Source organism: Symsagittifera roscoffensis, chromosome 10, assembly GCF_963678635.1.
Source record: "Symsagittifera roscoffensis chromosome 10, txSymRosc1.1, whole genome shotgun sequence".
Lineage (NCBI taxonomy): Eukaryota > Metazoa > Xenacoelomorpha > Acoela > Convolutidae > Symsagittifera > Symsagittifera roscoffensis.
In genome coordinates this window covers 4263238-4282161 of record NC_087071.1, presented here as the reverse complement: position 1 = coordinate 4282161, position 18924 = coordinate 4263238, and the positions used below count along the sequence as shown (strand labels likewise).

The following is an 18924-nucleotide window of genomic DNA, read 5'->3' as shown; positions in this document are numbered from 1 at the left end:
CAATTTCCAACTGTCTCTCGTCTGTTTTTCTTTTTTTCCATCATCTGCTTCGGAAAAAATAAGTTCAGAAAAAAATTAAAACAATAGAAAGATTTTATCAATCACTTTTTGTCAATCAGACCGCGTTCTGTTCTAGATTCGACAATGTACTGAAATCGGAGGAGGATGTATATCAATACACAACCGCCAAATTTTTTGACAACATAGAAAGGAGTGACTCGCCAATTGGTAAGTCGAAACAAAAATATAAGGCTGTTTTCATTTATTTGAATTTCACTTAAAAAAACCAATTTGGATTGCATTTGGACAAATTATGTCTGTTTTCATAAGTCCAACTATTCTGACCATGTGTTTTGATGATTATTAAATACCAGTTCCTTTTTCAGAGAAATCTTTTTTTTACCAAGCAGCCTTATCAATTAACTCTTGATAATTTAGTTTAGGGTTCGAAGTCCATTGCTCATGCTCAAAGATCGTATATTTGAAATTATTTATGCAAAAATTGTTTTCTAAGTTCAGAAGAGTTTAAATTTCCTGCTCTTTTTAAGTCCCCCCTTTCTAAATACCGAGTCTTATGTTTGTTTTACGTGTTATTACGACTAAATGCGTGTTGTTACGCTGTAAAGTATGAAGAACAAATCTGTTCAGAATTTTCGATTTGTCACCACGCCAAATTTCATTGCATTATGACAACGTTAGATAAGCTTTTCAAAATTGAATTTGAAAGGGGGGAGCTGGAAAAGAGCCAAATTTCCTTATATTCAAAAAAGCAGCATGCGAGCTCAAAAAGGAAAACAATTATTCATTGAGTACATGGTTATATAGATAAACGCGAAATAGATGAAAGTGAAATAATAGACTGTTCACAGTCTGTAATTCCATCCAGTTTTTTATCTGAATTTGTTCATGTTGTTGTTGTTGTTCAAATCAGGTGTCCAAGGACGTAAGTGCAACAAAACATCATCAATCATTTAGTATGTTGATAAGTAACAAATCAGAGCTGCTTTTTTAAGTTTCAATCATTTTATTCTGTTTTACATGCGTTATGTTAATTCAGAATCAGTGATATGTGGGAACCGATCGTTTAGTTGGCCAATCTTTTAGCATAGAAAGTGAAAAATGAGTATTTTGGCAGGCCAACCTTATAAAGTGATGCATTCGTGATTGACAGACTCAAAAACACGCTCAGTCTTGGGACAAGCTTTCCTAATTAAAACAATTATTCCACAATTTTGTCAACAAAACTATCAACTTCAAAAACGCACTAGTCTAAATTAGGTGAAAAACAAAGAATTATGCGCATAATATCACTTGTGATGAATAGAAGCGCAGAGGAGCAAGCGGCCGCTAATCACCAAGGCCGCTTTTGAAGTTAGCGTTCTGACTTGCTAATTGTTCTGAGTCTGCTAAAAGTTTGCCTAGCTAAAAAAACCGGTCTGCTAAAATCTCTAGCACTGTTATCTGTACTCAAAGTTGATATTTTTATTGGCAAAAAATTTCAATCAGGATTCGGTACCCATGAAGTTTTTTAAGCGTAATGAACGTAGTGAGTACTCTTATATAGGTCGATTTTTTTGTTTTTTTCTGGAAAAAGTCCTAAACTTGTTCACGCTCAATTTTGATTTTTCGCGATTTGTTCGATTTCTTTTTAAGTTCAGCTCAGTACTTTTGTTAAAAGGAAGGAAAACTCCACTATCGAACTGCAAAAGTGTAAAGGTCACAAAAAACGTGATCGACTTCTAATTTCGAAAATGGAAATTAATTATCAGATTTCCCAACGAAATAAAAGTTTTGCCTATTGATCCAGTTTTCTCAAATTGGGTTAATTTTAACAAAAAAAGTCAATCATAAATTGTTCTACAAATTCAATGAGCTTTAAGGTCTTCTCTTTTTTTCTTTGAAATTCAAAAGTTTCACAAGTCAGTTTTTTTTTCAGTTTCCTTGCGTTCATTACTCATGTCCAACTGTCAGTTGGCTATGTTTCTCATTTTGCGATAATCATTACATGACAATGAGCATTTGATCAACGGTTTTTCTAAGGATTATTTGGTCGACATGCTGAAGTTGAGTGTTGTCCAATTAAACAAATATCATTGATCAAAGTTTTTGTCAGAATACTCGAAGCGGTTTTTTGTAAGAATGCTCAAGAAATGAAAAGACAGTTGGTTTAAAAAGAAAATGAGCTGTAAATAAGTGTCGATGAACATAGCGAAGACTCTTATATAGGTCGTGATGATTTGTATTTGTTAGTTGTGTCCGGAAAAAGTTTTCAAAAATTATTCAGGCTCAAATTTGATTTTTCGCGGTTTGACTTTTGATTTCTCTAGATTTCCGTAGTTAAAAGGAAAGCAAATTCCATTGTCGGCAGCAAAATGTTAAGGTCATGAAAAACGTGATCAACATCTAATTTCGAAAGCCGATTTTAATGCTCCAAGTTTTCCAGCGAAAATTTTTTTTAATCTATGGATCTAGTTTTCTCAAATTGACTTATGTCATCAATGAAGTGTCAATCATAAGAGGATCTTGAAATTGAAATTGAAAGAGCTTCAAGCCCATTTTTTATTTTAATGTTTGAAGGTTGAAGTTTTTTCAAACAACAAATCCGTATTTTGTCTGAGTTTTGCGTTCATTGGCTCTTTCCAACTGTCTTTTGGTTATGTTTTTCTTTCCAGATTTAAGATCTTGTGTCAATGAACCTTGTTCACTTTTATCTAGGTCGGGTTGATTTTTTTTTTTTTCGTTTTTCAGGAAAAGTCATAAAATTTTGCAGTCTGCAGCTATCTGAAAGTATGAAAATTTGTTTGATTTTTCTTATGTTTCACATATGATTGCATCGCCTGTTTTTGTTTGTCCGATGAGCTATCATAGTTTCAAAGTGTAGTAGCGAATAGATTAATCATGATTAGGCTTGAAAAACTTGAAGTTTCTTAAAGTTTTGAAAAAAGGAAAAAGGTTGTGGTTTTTCAAATAGTGTTTACATTAGTCAGCGTACTCATTTAGCCTAACTTGCAAATAAGAGTACTCCTTTGCTGTCACTCTTGCTTTACTCATCATATGTAATGTTGGAAATTTCATAGCATCTGTTCTCTGCGTTAATTTTGGCTAGTGTTCGGCGATTGTTAAGTGTCAGCGGCCGAGTGGGAAGGGCATGAGACTCTTAATTTTGAGGTCGCTGGTTCGAATCCGTCGCGTAGCAAAAATTTTACAAAACAGGCATAATTCTGCTTTTTCTTGTTTCATTTTATAGAGCTTTTTTGTCGTTTTCTCGCTACTGTTTGCGAAGCCCAGCTTGGCCTCTGTTCAAAATATATGTATATATTTTTTTTCTTTCAGTTAGCATTTGTATTATTCATTGAGCATGTAGTGTAGACCACAAAGATCAAGGGCTCGAGCCCGGTCAGGAGTCTTATTTTTGAAAATTGAAATTTTGCTGGAAACGTTTTTTGTCGTGCTATCTTTTTTCTGCGATTGTCTATTTGTTCAAGTTCGGCAACATGGACGTTTCTTTTGTTTTGAATATTTCATTTTGATTAGAAGTAATTTTGATTTAGTCCTGGCAATATTGCGGGTAATTTTTCTGCAATTTATGAGCTGTGTCGAAATGTTTTTGAGCAGTCGTGGTCAAGTGGGTTAGGCACATCTCTCTTAACACGAGGGTCATACGTTCGAATCCCGCTTCGGTCACGGCTGGAGGGGTCCCAGTGTCATCCGCCTCCTCAAGGTGGGACCGGCTGCGGCAAAATGGATGACATCTCCCCCTCCCCCACAGTTGGTCCTGCACTGAGCAGGCCGGGGGCTAATAAAAAAAAAAAAAAATAAAAAAAAAAAAAAAATTTTTACTCTTTGTCAGTAGAAAGCAATGAATGGAGTCCTATGTCTTAAGCTATCTGAAATTATGATTTTATCTGATGACAAGATTTTGAAAAGTATCTGAAGTTTCTTATTTTACGATGATTCAATCGCCTGTGTCTTGAGTTTGTCAAATGAGTTTTCATGCTTTCAAAGTGTGATAAATAATGTTAATGGTTGTGGCTACTTTTCAAAAGTTTGAAATATTTGAAAAATAGGAGTTTTGTTGCGAATTTTTGATGGTCATTGAAAAATCCAAATTTTATTTCAAAGCATATATTTTTGTATAGCAAAGGTTGCGAAGCTCCATTTTGACTGTCTACTTACTCTGTGTCTCTTTTCGTTCACATGCTGTCATTTTAAGAAAAAGTGGAGGAATCGGCGTTGATCACTTCGGACGAGTTGGCAGTACTGGATGCAATGGTGTGTGGTGGAGTGGCTCTCAGTCTCAAAGGACAGTTCCTGAAGACGCTACCTGATTTGAGTCCACTCTATAACACATTGAAGTACATCAATCTGTCCTTCAACGAGCTAAAGGTAATTATATTTAATTTTAAGAGAGAGTCTTTGTCTAACTATTAAACATTGTTCATTTTTTCAGCGTAAATGAACGAAGTGATTGTCTTTCAGATGGTCTTAATGATTTTTTTTTTTTTTTTTTTTCAGGAAAAAGTCGTTAAATGCTCTAATAAATATCGAAGTGCATTCATACCTAATAATGTTTTTAGTAATGCACTTCATTGAAAGAGCTTTAACCTGATATTTTTTATCAAAAGTTTTAAAAAACGTTTTGGTTCAGCTGTTTTCGGTTTTTTTCACACTTTTTCAACTTCTGTAGCTATGTTGGTATTTTTAAGTTGCTTGAAATATAAATTTAACTTAAATTCTTGGTGAACCAAATTTAAAGGAGTCCACCGATTCTTTAGCGTGTCGCCTCAGTTTTGTTGGTGTGATTCAATTTGTATACAATTGTAAAGATAAGAATGAAGTTCTTCTCTTTTGAACCGCTTTTGCTTCCATTACCCTCGAGTAAGACATGAAATCTTTTCTTTTCAGTCGATTCCAGAGGCACTTTTCTGCTTGCACAATCTAGAGATTCTGAAGATGAGGAGCAACCCACTCACTAATCTGCCTCAAGGTCAGTTCAGTGCTGCTTCTAGAGATAACTACTTAACAGAGATCTTCTACCTTTCAGATATATTTATCATTTTGATGTTCCTTTATGGCATAATGATTGGCGTATTCCCAAGTGTATAAGTTTGCATATGCTTGGAATTTAACTTATTATTATGATTAGTTATTGTTATTATGATTGTTAAAGAGTAATGAACATAGTGAGTACTCGCATATAGGTCTTGGTGATTTTTTGTTTTTTTTTCAGGAAAAGTCTTCAAATTTATTTACGCCCACTTTTGATTTTTCGCTATTTGACTTTTGATTTCTTTTCTAAGTTCAGTTTACTTCTTTTGTTTACACTTGCGAACTTTTGCGAGCGTTAGTGTAATAGTACGACTATCTTTTTCTCTAACCTAAAAAGCAAATATTCGTCCGACTTTTAGTGGCACATTTACGGCTTTTTGATGGCATGTGCTCTGACATTCGAATAGTAATAATTTAGCACAGTTGATGCATTTTAATTTCATCAAATGAACCGAACAAAGCTATTTGTTTCAAACAGCATAAAATTCATAAAAATTCGATTTCAGAAATTTTGTGATTCAATTTATCTCGCAGTTTTTTGAAATGCTTAATTTATATATAAATTTTGCATGCAATTTCATACATTCCAGTAAATTGCATGCAAAGTTAGTTTAGATTCCTTCAGTTTGTTATATTCCAAATTAATACTTGCAAAATTGTGTCTATTTGTATTTGGTGCCACTTTTGCTGCGGTGCATTGGCAATGGTTTAACAGGAGCTACGAGGTTTAACTTTCGACGAGGTTTAACAGGATCTGTTCAGAATGTTCTTTTAAGCCCCTGGGAGTTATCCCGGGGAAGCCCTCAAAATTTGATATATCGTGTCCCCCCTTAGGGATCCAGTTAAAGATACAATACTATTGCAGCTGCTTTTTTACTAGTGTTTGCCGGTTGTAGGGCGTTCACTGCCGAGAGTGCAGGGAGTGAGACTCAAAATCTCGAGGTCCAAGGTTCGAATACGATATGTAGCAAATTTTTCCTTATTTATTTTCTTATTTCACTTAATAAAGCTGCTTTTAAGTCGTGTTCTCGCTAGTGTTTGCGAAGCGCAGCTTCTCCTCTGTGTAAAAGAGAGAAGTAAACTCCACTATCAAACAGTAAAATTGTAAAGGGCAGGAAAAACGTGATCAACTTCTAGTTTCGAAAATGGAATTTAATTATCAGATTTCCCAGCGTAATTAAAGTTTATCTATTGATCCAGTTTTCTCAAATTAGTTTAATTTTATTACAATAGCACCTATCACAAAAGTCTTTTGAAATTCAAAGAGCGTTAAGGGCCTTAAACTTCTGAAGTTCGAAGTTTTTTCAAAAAAACAACGTTTTTTTGTTTCCTTGCGTGCATTACTTTTTTCTTGGTGTCACTTGGCTACGTTTAAGTGTAAAAGAGCGAAGTGATTTAGTTGTTCGCGGTTTGACTTCTTATTTATTTTTAGTTCAGTTCAAGTTTATATACTGAAAGAAGGCAAATCGCGCTTTTCAATTAAGAAAGCGGAATAGGCGAGAAAAAAACAAACGCGAATGACTTCGTTTTTTTTTGAATTTCAAGTGGAATCAAAATGTATATATGTATGCGTTAGTTTTGTCAAATATGTGTCAATCATAAATTGTTCTTGACTTTCGACGAGGTTTAACAGGATCTGTTCAGTTCTTTTAAGCCCCTGGGAGTTATCCCGGGGAAGCCCTCAAAATTTGATATATCGTGTCCCCCCCGTAAGGATCCAGCGACAGATACTATACTACTTGAGCTGAATTTTTATTCTTCTCTCAATTTTAATTGCCCGCATACAATTAGCATAAATATCAGTTTGTATCTAAAAAAGAGACGTTAGAATTGAGTTTCGAATATAGCTTGAAATTGAAGATTTTAAAATGAGTCTTTGATCAACATGTTCAGCTACTTGGCGGTGAAAGTATAAACAAGTAATGGTTTGAAAAGACTGCCTTATATCTATTTGGAACTAGAAAACTACGGGGTGGTTTGGTTTGGTGAGACCTACTAAGCCCTTCCAATGTCCAGCTTGATAATAAGTTAGCTATCAACTTAGTGGGTCCAAAAAATAGTATTATTCCAATTTGAGCTCTCGGAATGATTCCCGAGAAAGCTTTCAAAATATGAAATCTTTGACTCGCTTTCAATAACAATGTGTATTTTCTATCGATTGTTGCTCTTGTTTTTCTAAAAACTAGTTTGCTGTTCAAATGAGCTGCACTCTTAAGTTCTTGTTTCCAAAATGTTTTTAGATTCTATCCTTATAAATCCGTTTGAGTTCGAAAATTACTATTAGAAAAGTGGTTATCGATTTTTCATTCAAAAGTGAGCTTGCAAAAGTGAAAAGACTGTATTAGTTGGGTGGAATCTTATTATTTTGGTTGTGGTTTTATTTCCTTAGCAGGCAGTTTGGTTGAAGAAAGCAAAGAAAGTTGATTTTAGAAAGATAATCTCGAATTAGGCTGGGGTTTTAGTTTTTTTCCCTCCTTATGTTATATGAAGATAATTGTTATGATACAAATAGTGCTTTTGCTAGAGTGATTGAATCCCGCTAAACGACGAATATAGACAATCAATATTTAGTTTTCAAAAAGCGCAAAAAAAACTGAAAACTCAGTCCAGTTTCGACTGTTTAAATGAAGATGCGTAATTGAAAAACTGGTCGAAATGCCGTTTTGGCTAAGTTTTGGAATAATTTTAAAGGCGTCATTAGAAAAATTTTAGAGTTGGCCGGCCGAAAATGATGTCATAAAATAATGTCAAAGGGGGGACCCTTTGTTGGTGAGGGGGGGGGGGTTGAATTCCCTAAATTTGTCCATGAATAGGACTTTTTAGAGTGAGCTTTGTTTTCCCGGATCTCTTTAACTGCCTCCCCCCCCCCCCCATTTTGGTACCTATTAACGAAGTGCCATCCTTAAATGATATAAGGCAATGGTTTGGCATACACAATATTATTACCTAGTAACGAAATATCACCCTTTTGAAAACGGGTTTGAAATATTTTAAGAGATCAGTTTCTTACGCAATCGGTTCTTCTGTCATGAGAAAAGCCCCACCCCTCTCCGTTACTAGGCACATAGAAGAGAAATAGGTAGAAATTTTTCTTATGTTTCAGACATCTCTCTATTGTCGAATCTGAAGTGTCTGGTACTAGCATACTGCAACATCAAAACAATTCCACTATCCCTCTTCGAACTGACAGATCTAGAGATACTGGATCTGAGGTACAATGTGTTGACATACATGCCAGCTGAAATCAGACAGCTCAAGTAAGATCAGTTCTTCAGTAAATTTATTCCGAATTTTAGAATATAATTCTTGTTTTAAGCAAAACGAATCCATTTTTTCAACTGAATCTGAGCTCTGATGTTTTAACATAATAGGCTTCGGCCAATATTATATCGGCATAGTGGCCGTATATTGTTTCGTTTGACGCGTGAATAAAGTCAGTGTGTGTCTGTGTGTGTGTGTGTCTGTTTGTTTGAGAGTGTGGGTAACGCGTAACGGCCTAAAGGGTTTCTATTAAGGTATTTCCGGCTTTGCTACCGCTTGATAAATTTTACTTCGATGGTAGTTTCACATTCTATTGTCTTGGCTCGTTTTTTTTTTCAAAACCAGCCTTATCGATTGATCTAATTTTGTTCGAATTATTTTCCAAAATTTTTTCGACTTAATAGTTTTCTTGTTTTGTACCGCAAGCGGTGCAAAGCTCAGATTCGCCTCTGTTTCAGAGTTGTTTTTTTTTTATCAAACTAACTCGCAAATACAATTTCTCAATTTGTGGGAACTTTTGCTATATTTATGATCTGTTGGATTGGAATTTTTATAGCATCTGTTCTCTTTAGTATTTGTTGACCTAATTTTTAGTACTTCGAGACTTATTTCTACTTTTTTTTAATTTCACATTAGAGCTGCTTTTTTGTCGCGTTCTCGCTGGTGTTTGCGAAGCTCAGCTTCGCCTCTGTGTTAAAATTATTAAAAGCGAAGTTACTGCTGTCGCTCGCTGTTGCCATTAATAGACATGAACTCGTTGCTCTCGAAAGTTTTTTTGTCGAGTTCGTTTTTAAATTTGACTTGAAAGTTCGTCCGATAAGTTCGGGAGGTGAAGGGAACCTCTGCAAAAATGCAAGGTTTTTAAATTCGAAGTAAGATTTCAGGCAAAATTGGGAGAAAAAAGGTTATAGTGTTGTGACGCGTGATCGATGGACCTGAACCTTGCGCAACCTGTCACTTCAAGAAAGAGATGCGTTTTGAGTTGTTGTCTGCTCTTGGAGGAATCGCTGTCTATTGTTAGTCTTTTTAAAGCCTTGTATATCACAAGCAACTTGTCCTTCGAGTGAACCCATTTTGTACCGGAAAGAATGTTCCGGATCTTTATCCGGCGCACGGCTTTAGTTGTGGATAGTTTGCAGTGTTCCGCAGAATTTACAGATGGATCAAAATTACGGCAATTACTTCGTGATTTTTCACTACCGTAATAACATGAATTCATTAACACAGTTGGGTTTGATTTGAACTCTTTTTTTGTGGGAACTAAAAACACTCACAAACCCTTTTGAAGTGGAGATCAACCAAGTGTCAATTTGAAAACAAAACCGGGAAGCTTGTTTATAAACGTGCTTTAAATAGCGGAAGCATCTACAACGTCAGTGGATTGCACAAATTTGTGAAAATCGTCAAAAGGAGCATCATGCACACAGAAGTTGAAAAGCGTAAAGGATGAAAATCGAACCTTGAGGCAACACGAGTGGATTAAAGAAGTCCCAGCAGAGCTTAAATCTTACATAATGAAGTAGTTCTCTGGATTGGGTAGATTTATCAAAAAAATGGCAATCGTAGATTGTTCTTGAGTTTAAAAGAGCTCAAAGGCCATATGTTTTTTCTTAGAAATGTGAAAAATTTTTTTTAAAAAAACGAGCTTTTTTGGTTTCTAGACTTTCTTTGATATTTTCCAACACGGTTTGCAGTTTTTTTAATGAAATTTTCAAAAAAAATTCATAAAATTTCAAATCTAGTTTTGTAGATCCTCTTCATAATGAACATCTTTTTCTTTCGATTCAAATTGTTCGGCTTGTGGGGGTCGATTTGTTGCTGTGAAAATTTGCTGTTTTCCTTTTCCGAATAGGAATTGACTATGTTAATTTTTGATAGTAATTTGTTGAAAAATTGTTGCTAACAAACTTTTGCTGAGGTTATATCGGCAGAATTTCTCAGCTTCCCAGTGAAGTTTCGTTAACTATCGCTGAGTTGAGTGCTTCTGATGTAAGTTTCTGAGTTTTCGAAATCAGTAACTTTGAAATAAAAATTGATCATTACGGAAACAAAATTTTTAGATGAATCGGTCCCAATGTTTTCATAGTCTTGCAGCAGAAGCAGTTTAATGAGGTGTACAGTTTTGACGTCGTCTTTTATGAAGTTGCTTATGATAACGCTTTGACATAATTGAAATATCTATAGGTATCTGTCTGTACTTCGTAGGTTGTTAAAACGTTTTTTATTGTCGCTTTCTTCAAAACTTTGAGAAAACTTTTTTCCCTCAGTTTCGATGGGCATAGCGAGACACTTATTGAGATCGAGAGGGGCTTTCGATTTTTTTTCGGGTCTGTTCTGTTTTACCGCCCAAAATTTATTATTTATGCTATTAGTGGAAGTTCGATCATGATGCTCGAATCTGATTGGACGAAATTAATATCAGCAATAAGAAATCTCCGCATTTTCAGTAAAAACAGAAGCTGAATTAACAATTTCATAATTTGGGCCGTATAACAGAAAACAGCCATTTAGTGTTTTAAAGTGCTTATGGTTTATGTTTTTCGTGGCCTTTTCCATTTCAATTTTCTCTCCATAATGCAATAACACCAAGACGCTTCATTTCAAAGGACTTTGCAAAATTTTGGACGGTACCAATTAACTCAAACATTGTCTGACATGTTTTCGAAACCAATTCGTGATTTTTTCGATGAATTGGAGCAAATTTTGTGTTTTTGTTAAATTCTGCTATAGTTTGATGAATTGGAGCAAGTTTTGTGTATTTTTGTTGAATTCTGCTGTAGTTTGAGTGTAATTGCTGTATTTCTATAATTACTTTTGTTACATGTTAGTCAAAGAATACGCTTCCCGATCCTTGGTTTTTCCAGCGTTTACAATTTGGAAGCGAATCTGGTGTTATTCCAGGGGATTTAAATTGCCCTGAAACTAACCATTGCTTTCATTCACAAAATATCCGGCTGCAAAACTATTTGCCTAGACCCGTAGGAAATACCCGTATTATCCGGCAGTAGTAAAATTAATTTATTCTTTTCAATTTCTCAGTTGAAATGGAATTTAGCGTGTATGTTTAATTGAAACTATGTTTCATAGTGAAATTTGACTTGGATGTGTTATTGTTTTTTGAATCGAAATCAGTTTAGGTCAAAGTATTGTCCCATGTCAGTCAAGTTTTATGGTTCTTTCATTCATAGAGATCCGTATTCATTAGATTCTGTAAGAAAAGCGCAAAAGGTGTTTTGCTAAATATTCGAAAAAAAACGAATTTTGAAAGGGCTAGGTGCTATTCCGGGCTCTTAATTTAACTATAAAATCAACCAGCAAATAGTCAATAACAGATTATTGAAAGCAAAATTGTACGTGCTTCTCAAATTGACATTAAGTTGTTTTAATTTATATAATTTTCAAGAAATAAGCTCTTTTTTTCATTCGCTCCTATCTCACAGGTTTAGAAAGGGGACCAATTATGTTAAAGAGTCGAGTCACATAACTTAGAATTATTTTTTTCCCTTTCTGGTTTCTTCATTTGACCTTTTCGCATTCACATTTTGAAACCAAGTTTAACTCTTCTGTTCTAGATAAGAACGTTTTTTTTATTAAGATTCGATGAACGAAGTTGAGGCTTTTGTATTAATCGTGTTGATTTTTTTAGGACTTATATGGGTCTTAATTTTTTTTCAGGCTCAAAATTACTTTTTCGTGGTTGACTTTCTTTTAAAATTCAGTTCATTTCCTTTGTTTAAGCTTCTGAAAAATGTATGTAATAAATACTGCATTAAAAGTAAGCAAGCCAATTTTAGCGTTGAGGGGTATAAGCTTATCTTTTTAATTATTCTCCTTATATGGTTCTCCTAGCAAACATTTTCCACCCCCTTAAAGAACTAATTCAGAATCGATGAAGCAGTGAAGACTCTGATTTCGGTCGTGATAATTTTTTTTATTCAGGAAAAGCTTTAAATGATGTTCATGGTCAAATGTAATTCTTTGTGGGCTGACTGCTTTAGTTTTTTGTAGTTTCGGTTCTTTTCCTTGTTAAAATGAAAGCAGGCAAACTCCACTACCGAACAGCCAAAGTTTAAAGTCACTAAAAACTTCGTCGACTTCTAGATTCGAAATTGGAATTCATTTTTCAGATTTGCCAGCGGAATAAAAAAAATTACCTAATGATTCAGTTACGGTCGCTGTGAAGCCAGTCTAACTAAAATGCTTGTTTTATACTATGATGCTGAAAAAGTAATGAGCATTTTACATTATTTACGAGTGGTTAATTATCGCACAACACTATTGCGTTTCAAATTGAATTGGGCTTATTCTTTCCGTTCACGACGAAAATTTCATGACTTAGAAATTGATCGTATCAGCCTGAACTTCATAGTTTGTCAATACTTCTTTAACCAAAAACTATTCTATGCCTATTAATGGGCAGTCGAAGCATATAAACCTTCGCCCTGATACGAGCATTCGTGTTGTATTATGTAGACAAAATTTTGATTAATTTTGGTTGTTGTCAATTGTCAAACATGTACCAATTGTCAAAAAGATTTTTACTGGACAATGTACAAAAAAAATTAAGATACGTTTGCCTTTAAAGGTCAAAATTGCACGTCATCACGCTATAAATCTATTGAGACTTTTTCGATCGCGAAGTCATTTTTTTGAACAAGTGATCTGAATTTAGGCAATTGGCTTCTGAAGCGTGTATTTGGGTTTTCGGATAATCGATACAAGCTTCAAGTCATATGCAGGCTATATTGAAATCGTTAACGAAATAATATCTGAATTTTTAGGTGCATTTCCGCAGAACCGCCTTTGCGCACAACCAAAACAACCAAAAAATTTTGCTTAGAGATTTAGCAGTTAAATAAAATTTCAACAAGGATAACTGGTTATTTGTGCAAGTAGCACAGAATGTTCCGACCATAGTCTTGAAAAATACAAAAAAGTTTTTTTTTTCAATCAAGTCTCGGTTTTCTGCGTAGTGTGATAAAAAAGATCTAAACGAAAAAATAAAGTTTAGGCTTATTTGACAACTATTGTAAAATAGGCGAATTGGAAAACCATTTTTCTAGAAAATTGACTAGAGAATCGAAAAAAAAAATCGTGGAGAACTCATAGAATTATATAGCAATAAAATAGCCACTATATTAATAAGCATTGTTTTTCTCCTATCCGGGGACAGTTTTCTCCGGGTTCTCTCCCTCTTATTACGAATTTTCCGATTTTATTTGCTACAGTGCTGATTTAAATTAACCGGACAAAACGCTTAAACGTGAAATTTAAAACGCGTTTTTCTCAAATTGGGTCGACTTTAGGAGAAAACTTATGAAGACAAAACTTGCTTAAATTTTTAGCAGAATTAATATGGTGCAATTTATTTTGCGAAATTTGGGTCCGAAATTTTATCCCAAAAATGGGTCATTTTGGCTTTCCTTAGTTAATCCAAAATTGCGCCAAAAATACCCAGTCGATCACAGACATAATTATATCAAAATCAGCCCCTTACGTAGCCCAACAAACTTTAAGAAGGGTATAATCTCCAAAACATTATATAAGTTAATTTATCTTGTTTGATAGACAAAAAAGGTCGTTTTTACTAAATAAAATACCAACTATTCATTTAAAAACAATTTTTAAACGTTTTGCAATTTTTTTTGCAGAATTAACCCTTCTTAAAGTTTGTTGGGCTACGTAAGAGGCTCATTTTGATCTAATTATGTCTGTGATCGACTGGGTGTTTTTGGCGTAATTTTTGATTAACTAAGAAAAGCCAAAATGACCCATTTTTGGGATAAAATTTTGGGCCCGAATTTTGCAAAACAAATTACACCATATTAATTCTGCTAAAATTTTAAGCAAGTTTTGTCTTCATAAGTTTTCTCCTAAACTCAACCCAATTTGAAAAAAAAACGGGTTTTAAATTTCAAGTTTAACGCGTTTTGTCCGGTTAATTTGAATCAGCACTGTACTACGGCTAAATTCTTGACGTCACGATGTAAAGTTTGATGAAAAAATGTGCCACACTTTTTTTGTTCACTAGCAAATTTTTTTCTTAGAGACATTGGAGAACATAAATGAAAATAAAACATGAATTATTTGTTCAAAGAAGATACATGTGTGTAATTCTAACCATCTAATAATTGGAATGAACTGCAAGTTAAACTTTGAAGACCCTGATTTTCTTTTGTGGGATTTTGTTTTTACCCTTTTCTCCACAATTATTAGACCAAAATTTTCTCTCAAAAATCTATTATTTATTTAAATGCGGGCTTCACTATCTCGCCATGCTTAAGTGTTTTCAACGTATTGTTCTAGCATGTTCAACAAAAGAATTTTCGCACGCGTAAGCTATATCGTAATTGGCCCTTTTTCTCCTTGTTAAGAGGGATTCTACAAGGATAAGTATGAAGAAAAATATGCAAATAAATTTGTCATGGCCTCCCGCCATTAGTACGCCCGCCAATTTTTCTAAAAGCTTGAGTTAAAAATATATGGGAGGGGGAGATCCGGCTAAATTTTGAACCTTTTTGCTTTCCATCTTCTGTGAGTTTTAGAATTTATTTTTTTGTTCACATTGTTCGATTGTTACGAATTTGATTTGGTATGAGGACTAATTAAACAATATGTCAAATATATTTAATATTCATACATAACCTTGTAAAACCCCCCTTGTTACATCATAATAAATTTGATGTTTATGTGATGTGGGGGAGAGGAGGAAAAGAGTCTAAGTGTTTGTGGTGATTTAGGAATCTGCGGGAGTTGAACGTGGAGGGCAACCAGTTGACTCACATGCCCTGTGGTCTGTTGAGATTGAGGAGGATGACGTCACTAGCAGTGAGGAACAACTTCATGCACCCTCTCTTGTGGAGAAATCTCACCAAAGGCAACAATGTGCAAGTAAGTCTGTCGTGTCTCACTTGTTGTTCCTGTTAAAATCATGGCTCTGGATCTTTTCCACATTTTCCACCCCTTTCCCACCTTCGCCGCCGTCCGAATCAACCCCCCCCCCCCCGCCCCTTCGACACACACACAAAAACACAAAGAGACATTTGTGTTTGAGTTTTGAAAAAAAAATTGAACGCTTTAGTGTCAAATTGTAAGGAAATTTTACTGGATGAATAAATTAGTTATTAGGAACAGACTTATTCTTCATGACTTGCATCGTAGTATCACGCATTCAGTTATAATTACACGAAAAACCTCCATAAAAAACAGAAATTTCCAAATTTTTGGGGAGAGAGAGCCAAAATAGAAGTGAGCTTGTTCGGGCTGGGAGTCCCAACCAAAGGCAACAGTCTGCAAGTTAGTTTAAAAGTCGACATCATCGCCTTGTTTTTTTGCAGATCTCGGAAAATCCAGTAAAAGTCTGTGATTACTGAAATATCTAAACCCCTTTTTGTTTTAGAGCCTGAAAGATCTGTGTTGCGCAGTGATCACTCGCAGCAAAATAGACATACATGCTGGTAGCAAGAAGCTACCCTCCAACATACTCAACGTGCTAGAACCGTAAGTCACTCTTAAGTTAATGATTATGGGTGAAAAACAAGGAGACAAGTCTGATCTAGACAAAGAACTTAATAACGAGCAGAACAAACAAAATGAAGGCATTTTAGCGTTTAATTGACTGATTAAGCCTGAAACATATCATTGGTTCTCAATCTGCTTGCCTTCAAATCCAACTAAAATAAGACTAACTGCTGAAAGAAATTGTAATTCAATATTCCGCTAATAATTTTCTTCTAATTGAGTACCTTGCTTCTGCTTTGTTTGCTGTACTGTCTCTTCATAATTACTTATTACTGATCCTTGCCATTCACCGATTATGTTCTGCTTTTTATCTTTTCACCCTTTGATTTTTGATAGAATCTTTTTCAAAAATGCTCTTTTTCTTTTCGCCCCGCGTCACATAAGAAGCACTTTTAGAGGAAAAAGCCCAGAAATGATATTTAAAATAATTTTGTTGTTTAAAACGACTTTAGTGGTTATAAAATGTCCCAGAAACTGATCAGCGTAGTGTATTTGTACGAACCTTCTTTTTTCTTATCTAACTCGCAAATAAAAGTGTTCTTTAAAAGTTTTCACTTATTTGGTAGCACTTTTGCTCTAAGCACGATCTGTATCATTGGAAATTTTATAGGATCTGTTCTCTGCTTACATTGTGGCTAATGTTTGTCGATCGTTTAGCGTGTATGGTCTAGTGGGAAGCGCGTGAGATTTTTAAGCTTTTTTTTGTTTGTCTAAAAAGTGTCAATCATTTAATTGATTCTTCAATTGCAATTGTTCTTCAAGGCCATATATTTTTAACTTGAAATTAGAGAGTCAGTTTTTGTTTCCTTGCATTCCTTGACTCTTTTGAAACTATTTCTTGGCTATATTTAAACTATTATTGGACGAAATGAGAACATTCATTTAGGGGGTTTAGGACAACAAGCCGACGGGACTTCAGGCCGAAATTTAACAATTACAAGCACCTCAAATTACAATTTTTTCATCTGTAAAACGTTGCTTTTCAAAAATGTAGGCAAGTTTAGTCCATAATAATCGTTATTCATGATAATGAATCACTTAGGATTGGCATCCGTTAATAACTTCAGACAGTTTTTGAAATGCATAAATTATAAACAAGAAAATCGCATTCAGCCGTGCTTTATATTTCACCTTTCCTAAACATCATTTGGAGGCTTAAATTTTAAGAAAAAGTCAATAATTACTGAAAAAAGATCATAAAAGTAGGAAATTCTTTAAAAAGGTTTTCAATTTAGTCTTATTTCGTCACTTAATGAGAAAATTTTCGGCTTGAAGTCCCTAATTTTACGATTCGGCTTGAAGTCCCGTCGGCTTGATGTCCGGCACCCTCATTTAGGCTGTAGGATTTCTTTTCGGAAAAAAAAGATTTTCTCGATCAAATGTATTTTTTACGGTTTAATTTTATACTTTGTTTCAAATTTCCATTCAATTTCATTTGGTAAATGGAAAGTAAATCGCCTGCGAATGGTGGGATTGACTCTACTATGAAAAATGATTTTTATTTTCAGTTTTCACCGCGGAAGCAAAAAAGTTGGCATAGTGACGTTCTCATCGTATGTCAATAAAACAATAATCGTGATTCGAAACTCTTGCCAGTTTCTACAATTCTGCACCTAACTCTCTGCTTAACTCGGGAGTGATTTGAACTAATTTTACTCTTCTGTTCTAGCGAGGGCGTATGCGACTGTTGTGGAAGTGGAATGTTCGGAGAGGGTCTGAAAGTGGTGAGACCTGCGAGGAAGATATTCGGGGTGACAAATGTCCCCTTCCTTTTTGTATCTTGCTCGCCCTATTGTCTTACAGAATTCAATAACAACTCTAAGAATACTGCAAAACATATCTACAAAGAGGAGTGAAATCACAGTGAAATGGTTGAAAGCTTACTGAACAAATCATGACGAGAGACAAAAATCAGCGAGAAATCAACAAAGTTTTTGTCAAAATCAACAAAATTTCAGTGACAAATTACAGAAATTGCAGTGAAAAACGAAATTGTGTGAACACATTCATAAACGTGATAATTTTGATTTAAATGTCTTTTTTCATCAATAAGTTCGTTTTGTTCTTGTGAACAGTGTTTCTATCAGTTTATTGTTAGATTTTTGGAAGGAGTTGAGCAAAAGGCACAAAATATAGACAAAAAGATAAATTATGACTTGGATAAAAAACCCAAGAAAGAATTCATAAATCTATTGCTAAAAAGATTGAAAGCTAAAAACTGTAAAACTAAAGATGAGTTCCAAAAAACTCAAATATCTTTCCTTAGATTGAGGAAATTATTTTCGTTTTGAACATAAAGTTGACCTAGTAAATGGCAGTATAAAATATAGTTAAGATGAATTTCGTTATAACCCGCCATTTAATTGGTAAATTTAGTATCAAGAACCTATTGCTATAAATTACATTTGTTCATAATAGATTTAATCATTTTGTAAATATGTAAATTTAGAAAACATGTAAATATATCTGCATTAAATTGTAAATACTTCATTTTGAAATTGAAATTTTTATTTTTGGAGCATTTTTTCAGCGCAGTGTAAGTAGTTTATGTTCTAAAAGATGCTGTTTGGAACTGTCGTTTGCTTAGCAACTACAGAAGAATAAAATGTCCAATTTTGTAGCAGGAAAGTTCAATTGATGAAAAATCACCTGTGAAATGTTTGCATAATTAATGCGTGCATTTAATACTGGTCACTGCGTGGTTTTCGTTTCTAAGCGATTTTTGCTGTGGAATCTCAGTGTTTAAATTTCTGAAAGAAATACTATAGTTTCAGTATCTATAATTATAATTGAGCTTCAAAAACTACAGAATAAAATAGAAAGTTAATTTATTTTATTTTCTGAATTCAATTGAAACTTTCCTAAATTCAAAAATTTGAATACTTGTTAACGACAATCGACCTCAATTCCGTCCACATTGAACGGTAAGTAATGTGGTTTTTTAGAAGATCAAGTTTGCTAGGGTTTGAAGTTAACTATAACGTGCTGAATGTTTGTCAAAACTAAAAAATTTGATTTAGTGGTTATTGTAAACAAAATTATCCGGTTGCCGTGCAAGTATCACGGGACTGTTCTCACCGCAGATTTTGTAAA

General features: G+C 34.2%; 1 protein-coding gene across 1 annotated transcript in view; it reads left to right on the top strand.

The window, feature by feature from the left end:
- LOC134855392 (leucine-rich repeat-containing protein 63-like) overlaps positions 1-18140 on the top strand; it is a 51161-nt gene extending 33021 nt beyond the window's left edge. The window contains exons 8-14 of the mRNA XM_063871898.1: positions 137-228; positions 4214-4386; positions 4906-4987; positions 8153-8306; positions 15051-15201; positions 15710-15810; positions 17501-18140. Of these exons, the coding sequence (XP_063727968.1) occupies positions 137-228; positions 4214-4386; positions 4906-4987; positions 8153-8306; positions 15051-15201; positions 15710-15810; positions 17501-17687 (940 nt within the window). The 3' untranslated portion in view covers positions 17688-18140. The remainder of the gene's footprint in view (positions 1-136; positions 229-4213; positions 4387-4905; positions 4988-8152; positions 8307-15050; positions 15202-15709; positions 15811-17500) is intronic.
- Positions 18141-18924: the final 784 nt, after the last annotated feature.